This window comes from Peromyscus eremicus, chromosome X, assembly GCF_949786415.1.
Source record: "Peromyscus eremicus chromosome X, PerEre_H2_v1, whole genome shotgun sequence".
NCBI classification, from domain to species: Eukaryota; Metazoa; Chordata; class Mammalia; order Rodentia; family Cricetidae; genus Peromyscus; species Peromyscus eremicus.
Window position 1 is genome coordinate 16,693,837 of NC_081439.1, and position 18,799 is coordinate 16,712,635.

The following is an 18,799-nucleotide window of genomic DNA, read 5'->3' on the forward strand; positions in this document are numbered from 1 at the left end:
TGATCAGTCAGTGTCACTGGGAATCCTAAAGGAAACAATGTATTCTGAGGAGTATAATAGTGTTGGTAGTAGCATGGTAAAAAGCACAGTTTACAGAAAGGCTAGTTATTGTTCGGTTAATGTCCTTGGGAGGACTGCTCTTTTCTGAAAGGAAACTGGTGGAGAAATTGATCTAGGCAAGAAGGGAGGTGGCAGGAGGGAACTGAGAGGAGGGGAGAGGGAAGGGAAACTGGTTGGGATATAATGTATGAGAGAAGAATAAATTTAAAAATAAAAAATTATATCACACATACATAGGTTTTGCTAGTGCATTAAGACAAGGATGCAATATAATCAATTTGCCACTGTAAAGGATGTGAGTATACTTACCAAGGGCAGTGAGTCTAATAGTGGAGTAGGACACATTCGGAGGTTAGAGTTTGAGTAGGACCAACAGCACGCAGCACTTATGGCATTTAGCCTAAAATTTAATGACCTAAGATCTGTAATGACTAGAAAGGAAGTCTCACTGGAACCAAGAGAAAGGATAATATGAGTTTATCCAAATTGGAAAGTAAGAGTACTCAGTTAAGGCACAGCTCCTTAAATTGTGGGTCATAATCCCTTAAGAAGGAATTGCATAACTGAATGTAGGAGTCACAAAAAGTTGGCAGTGATTTGAAAGCAAATGTGTACTGAATCTAAGATGTTCAGGTCGTACATGTCATTGTTGCCTCACAGTGCTTCACAGCCTTGGTTCTGAATATGCGTAATGCACTCTTTACACTGTATGACATCACATCATGTAATGCTAACCAACACTGCCTGAGGCACCCTGGCTCAGATTTAAGACTGCTGTAAGTTCCAAATTGTAATGATTTTACTGTGTTTGGAATTTTCTGCTCTTACTAAAACAATGGTTTAATTATGGCAAAAAAAAAAAAAAAGGTCAATGTTTTCCTACCATCATTCCTCAGCATACAAATGTCAAATTGGTGTTTTGTTTGGATTGTGTTTGATTTTCTAAATTGATATTTGAGGGTGGGCATGGTGGCTCTTTCCTGTAATCCTGTTGTTTGGGAGGTAGAGTAGAGGCAAGAGGATTTAGGGTTATCCTAGACTATATGAGACCCCATGCCAAAAACACAACAAAAATAATGACTGTATTAGTGGCTGTCTTATTGAGTTTAATAAAGGAATGTTAAATTATTTTGGATTTGGGATTAGGACAGAATTACTAGCAATTCCTGAAAATTGTCCTAAACATTCTTACATTTTTGTACTTTGTATTTACAGAAATAGCATTCTTAGCACTGACGATTATAAAATCAAAAAGTCTATCAATTCTGAAAAACATTGAAAATGTTATGTGGTATTATCAACTGTTTAGTCAAGATTGAATTTGCTATGTAAAACTAAACATACATAATCCAAAAAATGACTTAGATTTTTCAGAACCTTTAGCCAATAAAAAAAAAAAAAATCCCAAATGTCAGGCTTTAGGCATTGTATTCAGTGGTTAAGGCACTTGCTTCTCTTCCAGAGTGCTAGACTTCTGGTCCCAGCTCCTAGGTGAGGTAGCTCACAACTATTTGTAACTCCAACTTGAGGGGATTCAATACCCTCTTCTAGTCTCTGTGAGTACCTGCACACACATGGCATATACTTAGACAGACAAAACAAAACAAAACACACACATAAATAAAAGCAAATGTTTAAAAAAGAATGCCAAATGCCACTGGGAGCTGTTGATCTCAAATAATTTTCACATGTGTGCTATTTCACTGCTGTTTATTGCAAATAAGAATGTCCACTCACCGTCTTAAATGAAAACTTGATTTTTTTATTAGATGTTACCATTAGTAGGTTTGTTCTTAGATAGTTTAAAGGCACTGTTTGTATACCTTTTGTCAGATTCTCATACTTTCAAAAATCTGATAGTCCCGAGTACACATTTCCAAATATTATGGGTGTTAAAGCAGTAGTAGTATTTTGTGTGTATATTATAATATATTATTAATATGTATTTTTAATCCTGTTTCCAATTTAAATTTAATAAATAATATTTCTGCAAAATTCTTTATCCACACTCATCAGTTAAGTTTGCATTTATTCCAGAAAACCTGCATCTTAAGTACTTGTCAAGTTACGAATTTAGAGACATCAATTTTCACAGAAAAGAATGATTTATATACATAGTGGTACATATATTTAATGGACTACTATACAGCCATTGAAAAAGAATGGTTTATGGTGATGGGGAAACTCCCAATTACATGTGAAAATAGCAAGTTATATAACAGTATAACTCCAGTCATTAATATGTGCTGTTAAAATATCTTAAAGGATAATTATTAAAATTCTTCATATTTTATTGGAATATTCTTGATGTTCTGTTGTATTATTAGTTTTCATTTCGTAATCACAAGAGTATGAAATTGTTAAACATTGAATGTATCTGTTTTAAGCTTTTTATTTCTTATTTATTTGCTTTTAATACCTGTCAAGATTCTCAGTTTCCCTTATTTTTCCTCAACTTTGCTTTTAGCTACTGAAGTGGTGACTGTGTTTGTATTTCAAGAGCCATCACTGTTGTCCTCACTCCAGGACAATGGCCTGACAGATGTCATGCTGCATGCACTGCTTATCAAAGATGTGAGTTCATTCTACCACTGTATAAACATTACTCCATGTCTATCCCTTCCTTAAGATACACATCCACATACTTAAGGAGCAAGTAAAAAATAAGTTGTTGTGTGAAAAAAAATTATCTCTTTCGTATGTATTGTTGAATCCAGTTGGGACCTGATTGTCAAAATCTCTTCTATTCCTATTCCTCAGCATGATTCCCCTAGATATCTTTTCCTTGCATATGTATTTGACCTTTTATGTGTTACATTCAAATCCTCTGTCTTCTCCAGGTTCCTGCTACAAGGGAAGTCCTTGGTTCCCTCCCAAATGTATTCAGTGCACTTTGCTTGAATGCCCGAGGTCTTCAGTCTTTTGTACAATGTCAGCCATTTGAACGTCTCTTCAAAGTTCTCCTATCTCCTGATTACCTCCCAGCCATGCGGAGGAGGAGGAGTTCTGATCCCCTTGGTGAGTTGCTACTGTTCATTTTATAATAGAAAGTTGGTTTTGACAAGGAAAGTTTTCCTTGACTGCACATCGTTTCTCTGGCTAGGTATGCTCAGCTTAACGGGAATTATCACCATATATTCTATTGTTACAGGTAGGAAGGAATACTTCATCCTTAGCCTCTCTCCTCATAGTATTTCCATGCTTCTGAATAGTTCACTGTCCTGATATTGGTAAGAAACAGGTATAGGGACCAGTGATATATATCCAAGTCTACTAATTAGCCTACAAAAGTGAGAAATGTGGATTCTAATGTTGTAAACAGATAGATGTTTTCATTTTCTCTAAAATTAGTCATTGATAATTAGATTTTCTTCTCAGTGTGTTTGAGTCTAGATTGATAAGGAACAAGAAAGTAAGAGTTAGAGAAATACCGTAGTTTGCAAAAGTCTACTCCTTATTTGGGAGGCTGAATCGAGATAATGACTTGAGCCCAGGGGTTTGAATAGAGCCTAGACAACATAGTGAGGGGACAACACAACAAACCACACCCATACCCCCTCTCACCATTTCATAAATCAGTGTATTTTGTACTTTGATCTACCACTGCAGCATTCTAGTCATGATCATTCTTCAGAGACAGCCAAAGGGTGTTTATGCTTCTTTCTTTTCTACTCATCTCTCCATAAGACTAGTTCAGACCTTGACAGTGGAGTTTGCTAGACTGATCTCTTTTCCTCCTCCACAATCATTTGGGAGGATTAAGGTTTATGTGAATTCATTCAAGAATGTGTGGTGTTAGAAAGTTACAACAAGCAGTTGAGTTTCTTCTTTCCATGTTAGGTTGGCACAAAAATTTATGGGCTCTCTATATTTCTTACTCTAAACACTTTTTTTTTCTTTTTTGCTTTAAGGGGATACTGCATCCAACCTGGGGAGTGCTGTTGATGAGCTCATGAGACATCAGCCCACCCTCAAAACAGATGCAACAACTGCCATCATTAAGGTATTGATAATGGCTGTGACTTTGACCTTTCTGAAAGTTTTTAGAAAGTATATACCTAATTTCTAAACCTTTCTTTAGGGCTGCTACTTTGTAAAACCAAATAGTTAAAATAATTATATCAAATCTTACAAGAAAAAATTGCAGCCTTCTCATATTAAGAATTATTTTCTGAATTAAAAAGTTCCTCTTTTTAGTGTAAACTTCTCTGTATTGCTTTCTTATGAGATTAACCAAGTATACAAAGGCTTAAGTTCTGTCTGTACAAGCATATTTCCCTTGCTAGACAGTTTTTCGTGGCTTTCTCCCTCTCTCATTTGCTAGCCATTCCAGTTGATTATTGGAATCACTGTATGAGTTACTGGAGCTTGGTAAATTAAAACAAGAATGAGACCTTGAAATATTTTAACTTTTTACACATCTTCTGTTATTTATAAAAATTGAGCTAATGACTACATTACAGCAATGGTGTATATATTATATATATTATAATATATATTATATATGCACACACACATATTGCACACAGAAAATCCTTATAAAATGTTACATTACACATAAGTAGTTTATGTATTTACATATAAGTAATCTTTTTCTCTTTGACTTTTAGTTACTTGAAGAAATCTGTAATCTTGGAAGAGATCCAAAATACATTTGTCAGAAGCCGTCCATCCAGAAAGCAGATGGTACTGCTAGTGCCCCTCCACCAAGGTCTAATCATGCTGCAGAAGAAGCTTCTAGTGAAGATGAGGAGGAAGAGGAAGTACAGGCCATGCAGAGCTTTAATTCTACTCAGCAGAATGAAACCGAGCCTAATCAGCAGTAAGTGTTTATTAGGCATATTTTTCTGACCTAATGTTCCGTAATTCTCATAGTGTCACTTAAATATTTTATTTACTTCCTTGTGGTCAGAGGGATGGAACTCCAAGTCTTATTCAAACAAAGCAACTGCATTACTACTGAGCTATACCCTTACCCCCCACCTCCAATGTCACTTCAGTCTACATAAATTAAAAATTACATAAGACCATTTTAAGATTTTTTTTTTCTGGCTTCTTCCTTTGTTCCTCTTTAGTGTCATAGTGCTGTGGTGTAATAGCATTTGTTGCCTTAGAAAAATACTTCTCTTCAAATTTTAGTTCATGATATTAAATCAGTTCAATATGCCAAGTTGGTAGACTTTTCCCCTTTGTTGCTTGATTCAAGCACACATGAACCTGTTTTATGTCAGAAGTGGAAGTATTGTTTCTAGACAGTAGTAGTCCTGCATTCATACATATAATAAATGTGCTTTGATCTGTAGATACTTTTGAGAAAGGCATGAATGTTTTAGCTGTGGCTATGAATACTTTTGATCTGGGAGTTAGGAAAATAGTCTAGTAGAGTATTAATCCAGGGACAATAGAAGATTTGGAACTCTAGATAGCAGTGTGCTTGCTGGTGTCTGTAGTATTGGAGAGGAGGCATTACCTAATCTCTGTCTGCTTGAGAAAGCAAACATACCTTTCTTGTAGTGCTATCTTCTTTCTACTTTAAAATGTGTTAATAAAAGAGGGAGACATTCTAAAAGAAGGTATGGCTTTTCTACTCAAGGGAATATAATCTTCAGTGTTTCCGTCCAACCTAGCCTGATTCCCAGTAACCCTACAGGGTTGAGTTGCCTTTCTTATTTACAAATGAAAAGATTTATGAATGTAGAAAGCGGTTGCTGGTGATTTTTAAGTCAATCTATATATATGTTTTTATCTTTATATAACTTCTTTATTTGGATATCTTAGGTCTTAGAGCTAATAATGCTCAGAATTCAAGCCACTGTTAGAGTAAATTAACGTTTTCTCAACAGCCCTCATTTCTTAACACTATATTCCTTACTTGCGATAAATAGGTGTCACTGTCCACATTTGTTACCCATTCCAAAACATTTTCCAATTGAGAAACCAAGCTTAGGTTCTCCCAATAATTGTGTATGCTAATTCTTTTCTGTTGTAATCCATAAATTCTGTCTAATTCAGCAGTGACTCTGTTATCACAGGGCTTTAGATTAAGGTTATATCACCTTTCTAAAAGTTGTATCTGTCCCTTCCCCAGTTTAAATATTCTTCAGTAGACCTATACCTTCCTATTTCCTTGCCTCTGTCTTCCAGTGCCATACATACATATGCAGATGGAATTTTCCAATAATATATATTCAAATATAATTTCTATACAGTAAACTGCACAGTTTTAGAATTTTCATTTTCTGTTTTTCCATTCCAAATGAAGGAGCTACTGATCATATTTCTATTGTGCATGAATTAATTTTTGCATTTTCAAGAATATCCTAAAAATAGGCTTCTTGTATTTGACATTACTCATTGTGTTTTGGTGATTCGTCTGTTATTAACATATCTCAATAGTCACTGCTTTTCTTTCCTCATTGATAGTCTGTTGTATAATTATTATATTTATTTTGTTTTCCTGTTGATGAACTTGGTTTGTTGGTCTTTCTCTCTGTGACTGTCTGTCTCTCTCTCTGCTAAGATAGTACCTTTTTCTTATCTTGTAAATTGATGGTTTATGAATGATCTTGATATAGAGCTTTGTGTTGGAGATCTGGAATAAGAAAGCTTAGGCACTATAGTCTACCCTAAATCCTTAGGTTGCTAGTTTACATTCAGAAAGTAATGTCTTGCTATGCATATAAGTATAGCCGGGAATTAATTGTATACTGTCCTCAGTCTTCCCCTTTCAGCTTCCTGAGTATTAGGGATTATGAATATGTATTGGTACATTTAGCTACTACAAGTAATTATGAGTTTTTATAAGGTCTTGTCTTCTACATTGTTTATCTCAGAAAATCTGATATTACTGGGCAAGAATATACTTATCGTTATATAACCAGGGTTTGTAGTTGGTGCCAGTAAGTAGTAGTTCATTTTGTACTTGACTCCATTCACTGTACCTGGCTTACCACCCACATCTGAGTGTTAGTTAGAAATTGATACAGGTTTTTGGAAAGGAACTGACATTATATCCTCCTTCATAAGTGCTTTATTAGGAGATAGAACCCTGGAGAGAAAAGCCAGGCCTTCAGATCCAAAGAGGAGATTTAGGAGAGTTAGCTACCATGTGTAGTATGACTGGTGTTGAAGGGGAAGTAGCCACAAAAAATTGCTGTGAGATTGTCTGTATGTCAAATGTGTTGCTCTGATTGGTCAATAAATAAAACACTGATTGGCCAGTAGCCAGACAGGAAGTATAGGCGGGACTAACAGAATTGAGAGAACAGGAAGGCAGAGGGAGACACTGCCAACTGCCGCCGCCATGACAAACAGCATGTGAAGATGTCGGTAAGCCACAATCCACGTGGTAAGGTATAGATTTATAGAAATGCATTAATTTAAGATGTAAGAACTAGATAGCTAGAAGCCTGAGCCATTAGGCCAATCAGTTTTAATAATATAAGCGTCTGTGTGTTTATTTTATAAGTGGACTGCCGGGCTTGGCGGGACCTGGATAGAAAACTCACCAGCTACAAAAAATGAAGTCTTCTAATCACTCCAAAGGGGATTTCTGATTTTTACAGGTTTTCAGGGCATGGTGGGACATACTACCTCATGACTTAGGTAATAGAGACCCTAGTTCAAAGTTGCTTTGGTCCAGGACTCCAGGAAGAAGGAGGGATTGGACTTAGATTTGCAACCAAGGCCTATATTCTCTTAACATTTCCAGCAAGTGCCTGTCAGTTCTTCCTTCTAAATGATGGGCTGCAATCTTGAGTGTGGCCTGATATTTCCCAAGCCTGAGAGCAGTCACATCTTAAAGTGAAGGTCCATGACCTATCACTGAGGAACTTTAAAATTATATATATATATAGGTCTATGTGGTTTTTGCAACCAATTGTTTGTTTTTAAATTTATAGAGCTTCCCCCCCCCAAAAAAAAAAAATGTGACCCACTAGCCAGCTTCTTTGCCAAAGGTAGACTCTTCAAGAACTAAGAAATTTTGACTAGGGCAGAGGAAAATTTGACAGTTGTGATAAATTGATTCATTTACTAAGATGATACAGATTTTTGTTGGTCATAGATGTGGCTGTTTCAAATAAGGTTAAACTTAGGGTGGCATTTCTTGAGACCAGCTTGTAGGTAGAGTTCTGTTGGACATAAGTGATCATTTTTAGTATTTTTTTTAAGTATTTTTTTTTCTTTGTTTGTTTTTCGAGACATGGTTTCTCTGTGAAACAGTCCTGGCTGTTCTGGAACACATTTTGTAGACCAGGTTGGCCTCCAACTCACAGTTGTCTCTGCCTCCTGAGTGCTGGGATTAAAGGCGTGTGCCACCACCACCCAACCCATTTTTACTATTCTACTATTTTTACTCTTCTACTAAAAGTTGTAGGAAAGAACAAAAGTAGATACCTGGAATTGTATTAAGAATAATACTATTGGTTTGGCTTTTCTGTCCTTTTCCCCAACTTCCATCTAGCAATGAATGGGCCACCGGGGTTCTATTTCTTTGGATCATCTAGGCTCTCTACTATCATATTTGGAATCTATAAAGATCCAAGAATCTCATTGAATTGTAGTGATATCTGGTTTTAGCTATAGAGGTAGGTGGGTCTTTGGGTTCTTTCTAAGGAGATGAGGCTGAGTGGGAAGGATAAATGGTCAGGTAATAGAATGCTGCAGTTGTTCTAAGCAGGAAGGAGCATTATGGTCAAGGAAAGTATGGTTTTTTTTGGTCTTTTTCTGAAATCTTTTCAATCCTGGCATAAAGATTTCCACTTTATGAACAAAGCTCTCTCTCTTTTTTTTTTATACAAAGTTCTTTTTCCGTGGGCCTAGAAAAATGGCTCAACTTGCTGCTCTTTTGGAAGACTGAATTTCAGTTTCCAATTTCTATGTTGGGTAGCTTACAACCACTTATGTGACTCCTGACTCCGTGTGATCTAATACCTCTGGCTTCCCAGTTAACCTACACTCACATGTACATACCTACACATATATTTATAACTAAAAATAAATCTTGAAATAATATTCCTTTGCAAGTTTTGCTTTTCTTTTTCTTTCTTTTTTTTTTAACTTATTTACTGTATATATGTACACGTTCAAACATACATGGAAGGTCAGAGGACAATATTCATGAGTTGATTCTTTGTTTCCCTGGATTCTGAGGATTGAACTCAAGTTGTAAGGCTTGCATGGTGAGTGTCTTTACCTGCTGTACCATCTCACCATCCCATTTGTAAGTTGTTGAGATCTAAACCTTAGGCTTGGCTATTTCATTATTGAAGCCATTCATAAAGCCTCTCTGTTCTCTTCTTTTTTTTAAAACTGTCTTTTCTCTGAACTACCACTCATTGCTATCTCTGTCGCTCATCTGCTCAGATCTGTACTCCAAGGACCCGTATCCAGAATGCTGTATTTTTTTACTTAAGTTTTCTTTTCTAGATTTTATTGACATACAGTTTCTTTTCATGTCGGGACACTGTGTGTGGTTTCTCCTGTCATTTTCATGTGAAAGGCAATTTACAGATGTCTTTTCTAAGTCTATAACCTTCTCATTTGGCATGTACTGTTGAAGAATTTGAAAAAGAAAAAAAAAATTTGCTCACTTGTATAATTCATGAACTTTGATCCTTAAAGTAACAAGTTAATAGGAAAGGAGGCCTTGGGAATTGACCTCAGCTGTGACCAGCTTTTACTGTGATGAGGATTTCTCAGTTTTAACCATTTTTAAACAAAACTATAAGTCTACATTCTAAGCTCCAAATCTAACATAATAATAATTATGTTTTATGTTTGCTTCTTTGCCTGGTTCTGCCCAGTAAAGCAAATGTTTGGTCTTTTAATTGAATTTATTTTAAATATTTATGTGTGTGTGTGTGTGTCTGTATCTGTATCTGTCTGTCTGTCTGTCTGTGCTCCATTAAAAGGCTGGTTTTTCATTTTGTTCTAAGAACTCTATTATCAATTTCAGTCTTTTTTTTTCTTCCTGTCTTATGAGTCTTAACATATACTAAAGGCTAGGAGTATGACTTGGACTAATTTTCACTATGTCACTTTTCCTCACTTTGTTCTATATCACTGGTCATGTGAATTTCTGTGTAATTGACTCTTTTTTCATTAACAGGGTTGTTGGTACAGAGGAACGTATTCCCATCCCCCTCATGGATTACATCCTTAATGTGGTAAGATTCATGGTAGGATAAACTAAATAAAGATTTGTGCATTTCACAAAATTGTTATCAGGTTGTCAGAGCACAGTCGTGTTAATTTTTTATTTTTTTTCTGCGGCTTTTAAAGTACAGAGGGCAAGATGTAAACAACTAAAAATAATTTGTTCTTGTTCTATTTGCAATAAGTTAGCCTGTACTTTCAGCCTTTTTATATTCTCTATTTTTTGTTCACTGCTATTGTTTTTCATTTGAATTTTAATATGAATTGGTTTGTTAGATCAGTATATTCAGTATGCCTTTTTTTTGCCATTTTACTTCTCTCTTTAAAAAAAACTACATGGGCCTTTTAATTTCCTATCTCATAGGAAAATGAGAAGAGTTCTAATTTGCCCAGAATTAAAAAAATCCCCCTAGCATTTATTTTGTAATATTAAGCACTTCCAAGACTTCCACAGAGTTTCTCTCATGCCTATGTATTTGTTGCTGTATTCTACTTTATATCTCTTAAATTTTTTACTTTTAGTTCATAGCACAATTCCTGGAATACCTGTTTTATTTATAGTAGGTGTGACACGAGACAATTAAGACATTAGACCTGTTTCTGCTACTCATTCAGAGTGTGACTCTGAGCAAGTCATTTAGCTTCTGTTGGCTTTCAATTATTAGACTCCTGGTGTGATTGAAAAGGTGGATTGGGAAGTTGTAATCTCTTATTTTTGGATGATCTGAGTATGTCCCATTATCCCTGTTTACTAGAGGTTGTATTATTACAGAAAATACTGATTTCTTGATTATAAGGCTGTCCCTGTCCTGATGCCAAACTGGCCTTTTACTTCCCAACAATGTTAGTATCTAACTTGTAAAAAACAAACTTTTTTATTACCTAGATGAAATTTGTGGAATCTATTCTGAGCAACAATACAACAGATGACCACTGCCAAGAATTTGTGAATCAGAAAGGACTCTTACCTTTGGTTACCATTTTGGGTCTTCCCAATCTGCCCATTGACTTTCCCACATCTGCTGCCTGTCAGGCTGTTGCAGGTGTCTGCAAATCCATATTGGTAAGACATATCTAGCCAAGTATTTTGCTCTTAGAAATGAGTTTTGTAATACATCTGTGATTGTATTTATTGTGTTCTCCCTTACCTATAGCTAAAAGTTGATAAATTTGTGTGTGTTCCACTTAATATATTTCATACTATTTATTTCTCATAGAAAAGTTATTTTTCTTTGTTTTTGCATTTGCTGTGTAAGTTATGTCATTTGAGTTCATACGAGTGTAAAGTGTATTTCCAAGAAAGCTTTCTAGCCTTATTCATGCTTTGTTATGATAGTTTTTTTTTTGGTTTTAGTGTACTCTATTCATTTTGTAATGTATTTTCCTTTTCCCTAAGATTTATTAGTCTGAATTGATCTGTAATTTATTACTTGATTTTGCTCCCCCCCCCCAAAAAAAAAAGCACCAGTGGCTTCTTTATTTCCAAGACACCTTTGCTCTTGCTACCTACTTGTTCTCTTTTATTGCCTTAACATTGGCAATTATTCAACTTTCTCTAAATTGGAGGTATTGTAGGTACCTTGTGTAATGGCATTGTACAGTATTTGAGATTGTTATGGTGCATCAGGGTTTTATCAGGTTTGTCAGTTTTACCAGTTTTCGTTTTAAAGCTAAATGATATTTTACGATACAGACATTGCCACATTTTCAATTAGGATGTTTCCATTTTTTGCCCCTGTTGTAACTCCAGTGTATAAATAGCTCTTCAAGATTTGCGTTTTGATTTCTTTTAGATGTATACTTGAAGGGAAATAGCTCAGTCATGATATTCTTTATTTTTTGTGTCCTGTGTGAAACCTTCAAACTACTTTTTTTTTTTTTTTTTTTTTTTTTTTGGTTTTTCGAGACAGGGTTTCTCTGTGTAGCTTTGCGCCTTTCCTGGAACTCACTTGGTAGCCCAGGCTGGCCTCGAACTCACAGAGATCCGCCTGGCTCTGCCTCCCGAGTGCTGGGATTAAAGGCGTGCGCCACCACTGCCCGGCCTCAAACTACTTTTTTAAGAAACACTTTTCATTACTGCTAGGTGCATATAAGGATTGTAATTGCACTATCTCCATACCAGATCTTCCTGTTTTTTCATAGTAGACATTCTAGAGAGTATAAAGTAGTATTTCATTTTCATTTTGACTTGCATTCTAAGTAATTGATGATGTTGAACATTTCTTCCGTTGTGTACTTGAGTTACTGTCTACGTGTGCATCTTGCTAAATGTATATTTGTGTTCTTTATTCTATTTAATTGAATTAAGGTGTTTTGCAGTTGATTGTGGAATATCTCTGTATATATTGGATATCATTCTTTTTTCAGATACATTACTTGCAAATATCCTCATTCTGTGGGTTGTCTTTTTACTTATTTGACAGTACCTTTGACATACAAAAGGTTTTGATGCCATCCAGCGCATTTTACCTTTTGTGATGGTTGTCGTCATTGTTTTCTGTGCTTTTGGTGTTTATTTGGTGTTTATTCAAGAAATCATTGCCAAGAAATTTCAGACAGTTTAATCTAGGAATTGTATGATTTTATTCCTTAGGTCTTGATACATTTGGAATATTTGGAGATCCAGAAAGTTCAACCACATGTTTTTGTGTATGCATACCACATTTCTCCTCCCAATACCATTTATTGAAAAGAATGTCATCCCCAACCACTCTTTTCAAACATCCCCTAACTATAAAATGTGAAGTTTTCTTCCTGAGCTCTAATCTTCTCCATTGGTTGTTATAGCCAGTACCACAATTTTAATTAATATTAACTTTGTAATAAGGTTGGAAACCAGGAAGTGTGAGAACTCCAAATTCAGTTGTGTTCCTGTACCCCAAGACTATTTTAGTTTTTTGGGGTCCCTTGAAAAATCGTGTGTGAATTATGAAGAGTAATTTTCTATCTGCCTCTTTCCAACAAAGGGAAGGTTGGAATTTTGATACTAATTACAATAAAGCTCCTCTGTCAGCTGTTTTGTGCCCTGGTAAATAATTTCTAGAAACTGCAATTTAATGTTTTTTGTTTCACTTTTTGCAGGTGTAAAGTGCTTTCATAAGAGAACAAGGGGAAAGGAGTGATCTAACTACCCCACCTCTAAGATGATCTGTGAGGAGGGATAGATTTATTTCAAGCCATAGGAAGGCAAATAATTTCTAGCTTTGCATAACAAGTGGTAATCTTTAATTGCCAAATTTTTCTTCCCTAACATGAAAAGAAATGTATTATTTGGGTTGTCTATTAAAATAATTTGCCTTCCTGATGCCAATCTCATAGTCATCGCTCTTGTTTTGGACAGAAGACAGCATTATAGCTATGAAAGTAGTTCTTTACCTGAAAATATAAGTCATTTGTTAATAGTTTGACTAGTCAATAGCTTTTATAATACTTGCTTTCTCCTTTATTTCCCTCTGTACTATTTTGTACTACTAGAGATGGTTACAACTGTTTATGTAACATTGTATGAGATGAGGGTTGAGGTTCACATGCAACCTCAGCCATCTTATTCAACAATGTTTACTTGTATTTTATTAAAATATTAACTTCTTAGAAATAAATGGGAAAAACATTATAATAGGAATCATTTTTTAGATTTGGAACATTGCCTAACATTGCTCCTTTCTAAGCAAAATTTGAAACTAACCTCTCATACAAAAGTACAACAGACAGTCCTGTTTGACATTCACATACTTTAAGTCTGATTGGCTCATCAAGTATAAAAATAGTCTATTACACAAAAGTAGTGAAATACATTTATTTTTCCTGGCTTCATTTTTTGGTACTGCCATTTATAAAGTGAGAGACATGACTGACTGAAATTTGGGAGAGTTCAAGTAATAGTCATTTCCACTGTGAATATTAAAGACATAGTGTATTTATGATTCAATATATAGTGACACATTCATTAATCTTGTTTCAGACTCTGTCACATGAACCCAAAGTTCTTCAAGAAGGTCTCCTCCAGTTGGACTCAATCCTTTCCTCCTTGGAACCTTTACATCGGCCCATTGAATCTCCTGGGGGCTCAGTATTACTTCGAGAACTGGCATGTGCAGGCAATGTTGCTGACGCTACCCTCTCTGCTCAGGCTACACCGCTGTTGCATGCACTTACTGCTGCCCATGCCTACATCATGATGTTTGTTCACACTTGCAGAGTTGGACAAGTAAGAATAATCCTTTATGATTTCAACTTAAAGCCAATGAAATGCCAAGCGCCTACATATACCTGCCAGATTACTTTTCTTAGGAAGAAATCTACCTGGAGTAGCAGCTGAAAGAACAGCCTTGATTTAGCATTGAGATTTGGCGGGGAGGGGGAGCAGTATCTGGTGTGAGATGCGGGCTCGTGCTTTAAATTGCTATGTAGTTTTACTCTCTTAGTCTTTATTCTTAGCGGTTATATGGCCATATAATTATAATAGGAGTGGGACTTTTAAGAAGAATGATCATCATCATCTATAATGTAAAGGGTTGAATTGATGTTTTGGCAGGCCAACATTTATTTGGGTGTCCATTGCAGCTTACCACTATCATTTTTAATAGCAAATATGAAGCATTTCTTTACATTTATTTAATTTTTTATTTACTATTGTGTGTGCTTGATGTCAGGCTGGGTTTTGAACATGCCACAGTGCTCATGCGAGGCCAGAGGACACAATTCTCTCCTCCCATCTTTAATGTAGTTTCTAAGTATTAATCTCAGTTTTCTGGGCTTGCATGGCAAGCATCTTTATCCCTGAGCCATCCTGAAAGCCTTTACTGCTAAGTAATCTGTGTACAAGTACACATAGACTTGACAACAAATGGCAAAAGATGTTTTGCCACAAAACATTGAAATTAATAGGTAATAGACAACAACAAGAAGAAAATGTGTCTGCAATCTGTCGTCTTTCTTGTTTCATAAACAAAATGGCTGTAGTGGTGGGGAGATGACTCAGTTGCAAAATGCCTGCCATGTAAATCTGAGGACCTGAGTTTCAGTCCTCAGAAATTGAATAAAAATGTCAGTCAAACTGGCATATGCTTATAATCCCAGCACTATAAAAACAAACACGGGGTCTTGTGGGCTAGCCAACAAGGCCAAAGGCACAAACTCCAGGTCAAGAGAGACCCTATCTTAAAAAATAAGGTTGATAGCATCTGAAGACAGCACCTAAGATTGTTTTATGCACTCCACAAGCATAGGCACCCATATATACACAATAAAAGAAAGTAGCCTAGCTCTGTGTATGTGTAGTCAATATTTTACTACCTTTACCCTTCACCCTTCAGGAATTTATTACAAAAATAAATGGTTTACCAGCAATAGGATTATTTTCTACTTTTGGACGTGAATGCATTCTCTACCGACTCTATGTATTGCCCAGACTTTGCTTGGCCTCATGGTCATCTCTTGCCTCCAAAAGTACTGGGATTATAGGCATCTAATATTACCAAACAGAAAAATAGCATCTTAAATCTTTTTAAAGTAGCTGAAGGTTGATTTTTAAGAATACTATTGTTTGGAGATGATCTCAAGTGTGAAAATACTTCTCTTTTGGTTGCAGAGTGAAATTCGTTCAATCTCCGTAAACCAGTGGGGTTCTCAGTTGGGTTTGAGTGTTCTGAGCAAGCTAAGCCAGTTATACTGTTCTCTGGTGTGGGAAAGCACTGTCCTTCTCTCTCTGTGTACCCCAAACAGGTAAAAGAATGATCATTTCTTTTCATATCTCACTTAGCTTTTCTAACAGACTTTATAGTTAAGAAAGCTTCCAACATTTCTTTGAATAGGATGGGAGAGTTTAATAGAAAAGTTCTGGTGGTCCTCGATCCTTCCCACTTTTCTAGCGTAAGAACTTAACTGACAAATTATAACATGTGTGCATGTTTGATTTGATTTGATTTCCTAGAGATGGTTGTGTCAACATGATACAGATCTTGTTTATTGCTACTTCAGGAATTGCAGGTATTTCTATTGTGTTTAGGATAACTTAAGTGCTCTAAGAGATATTGGTTAAGCAAGTCAGAGACCATGTAGAATATAAGTAAACTATAAGAGTGATTTTGTTTGACTTGTTTTTTGTTTGTTGGTTTACTAATTCCCTTGTTGTAGCCTACCATCTGGATGTGAATTTGGCCAGGCGGACATGCAGAAACTGGTTCCAAAGGATGAGAAGGCAGGTACGACCCAGGGCGGAAAAAGATCAGGTAACTCTAAGAAACTAAAATCTTAGTCACTACTTCTAAATTCTGTCCCTGTGACTTGATAGGCTTACTGTGAAACTTAGTTAGATCTTTGTCACCCTTAGTCCTCAGTTTTCATCATTTTGCTGTTTTTTAATTATTAATTTTAGATTTTTTTCTCATTTCTTTCGTAAAAAAAACATACATACATTATAGTAAAAGGTAGCATAACAGGAGAACACATTTTTACTACCAAGTAACACACACCATGTGAGAAGTATCTGCCTGATCTTTTCCCTGAGGATATTTGAGTGTCTTAAATGAAAAAAAAAAGATGTATCTATATGTTGATCTTTGTTTCTTACTTAACTGCCAAGAGCTTACTATTCCCTCCTTAGTTTATAATTTACTATTTTAGAAAATGAAAGTCTTTCATTATTGTTTTTTATAAATACAAGATTCAGTCCTAAAAATTATTTTAGGAAAAAGGGCATGATGATATTTTAATTGAATGAATTCTAAATCTTTAGTATAAATTCTCGGCAAACTGTTGGAAAAAGCAATTGTTTCTCAATGTTACGAATAACAATTTCGAACATACTGGATTAAATGATTTGTCAATCGAAAACTTCCACCTATTTTTCCACCTATTTTTCCTTTTTAATATGAGTACTCAGTTAAAATTAGATACTTACTCAAATTATTATATTCCTTTAGACAATAGTGCTTTAAAAATTATCCTTTTTGCCGGGCAGTGGATGGTGCCCGCCTTTAATCCCAGCACTCGGGAGGCAGAGCCAGGCGGATCTCTGTGAGTTCGAGGCCAGCCTGGGCTACCAAGTGAGTTCCAGGAGAGGCGCAAAGCTACACAGAGGGAAAAAAAAATTATCCTTTTCTATTATTGTGTTGTGCTTTGATTATTGTCAGAGTTCCAAATAGGGTAACCTGAAATCACACACAATTCTCTGACCATGGTGCAGCAAACATGAAACTGATTAAAAAAAAATTTCTCTGGAGATTTTTTAAAAACATGAATTCTACTTCAAATAAGTAAAAAAAAAAAAAAAAAACAAAAAAAAACTGAAAACCAATGAAGATAATTCTATTCATAAAAGTTTATCAGATATCCTTTAAAATGAATTGAAATTACTGAGAGAGAAAACTAAGGAACTAAGAGAAAGCAGATATATCTTCTTTCTGATAGCCACTGATTTTTATGAGGAGTAGCAAAAGAAACTATGTATCTCAAATTTTAGTCTATTTTAAATTTAACTTAAAGAGTAAAATTATGAGTAAAACTAATTTAAGCACCCAGTTTAAAATTTGTGAAAGAATTGCTTATCTCAACAGTTTACAGACTTATTCTTGAGGTTGGTTTTTTTCCCCCTCTGTCAGTCTTCACATATATTACGACCCCGTTTCTAACAGTTTGTTTAACAAAGAAGTCACAATTTCTTAAAAATCAATACCTTATGCATTTTCATAAAAACTAATTCTTCAGTTTAAGAATACATAGACAAAGCCAGGTAATCCTAGCAATTTTAAAATAAAGACAGGATCAGTTTTTCAGTGTAACCTTTGCCTATATATTAAGTTTGAAATCAGCATAAGAACTTGCCTCTAAAACGAGGCAGGGCCTGGAAAGATGGCTCAGTGGTTAAGAACACTTTGCTGCACCATCACAAGAAACCAACTTTGGATCTCAGCATACATATAATAAACCTGGCATTCCAGACATGCCTGTAACCTCAGTTTCAACCGGAGCAGGGTGGAGATAAGCGGATCATTGGGGCTTGCTGGTTTTCAGCTTAGCTGATAAATCTCTAGCCCCAGGTTCAGTGAGAGACCCTGCCTCAAAGGAATAGGTGGAAATAGAGGAGGACAGCAGACACCCTCTTCTGGCCTCTGTGCACACCTGTACAGGTACACATAAGTAAGTAAATTAAATCTTTTTCAAAAATGGGTACTGGCAAGGTTGCTCAGTAGTTGAAGGCACTTGCTGCCAAGCCTGAAGACTTGAGCTCAATTCGTTAGACCCATATACCAGAATAAAGAGAACTGATTCCCAGAAGGTGTCCTCTGACTTCCACTTACACCCTCCACATACACATACTAAATAGATAAAATCTTTAAAAAAAAAAATCATGCCCACTAGGGGTTGGAGAGAGATGACTCAGCAGTTAAGAGCATTGGCTATTTTTCAAGAGGACCAAGGTTTGATTCCCGGTACCTACATGGTACTCGGTATCATCTTTAACTCCAGTCCTTGTGTGTGGGCATCAGGCATGTACATAAGTATACAAGCATACATGCTGGCAAAACACCCATATTGTAATACTGCTTACATGATTCCTATTCATGTGCAGGGTTCTTAA

General features: G+C 35.7%; 1 protein-coding gene across 7 annotated transcripts in view; it reads left to right on the plus strand.

Moving 5' to 3' along the window:
* The window catches only part of Huwe1 (HECT, UBA and WWE domain containing E3 ubiquitin protein ligase 1), a 101,895-nt gene that overhangs the window by 22,570 nt on the left and 60,526 nt on the right, over positions 1 to 18,799 (plus strand). For 6 of the 7 annotated variants that reach the window (XM_059251248.1, XM_059251252.1, XM_059251253.1 and 3 more), the window contains exons 15-23: positions 2,528 to 2,634; positions 2,901 to 3,078; positions 3,972 to 4,063; positions 4,671 to 4,882; positions 10,172 to 10,229; positions 11,105 to 11,281; positions 14,180 to 14,425; positions 15,809 to 15,942; positions 16,354 to 16,448. In XM_059251248.1, the coding sequence (XP_059107231.1) occupies positions 2,528 to 2,634; positions 2,901 to 3,078; positions 3,972 to 4,063; positions 4,671 to 4,882; positions 10,172 to 10,229; positions 11,105 to 11,281; positions 14,180 to 14,425; positions 15,809 to 15,942; positions 16,354 to 16,448 (1,299 nt within the window). The remainder of the gene's footprint in view (positions 1 to 2,527; positions 2,635 to 2,900; positions 3,079 to 3,971; positions 4,064 to 4,670; positions 4,883 to 10,171; positions 10,230 to 11,104; positions 11,282 to 14,179; positions 14,426 to 15,808; positions 15,943 to 16,353; positions 16,449 to 18,799) is intronic. The other variant, XM_059251251.1, reaches the window with a different exon arrangement.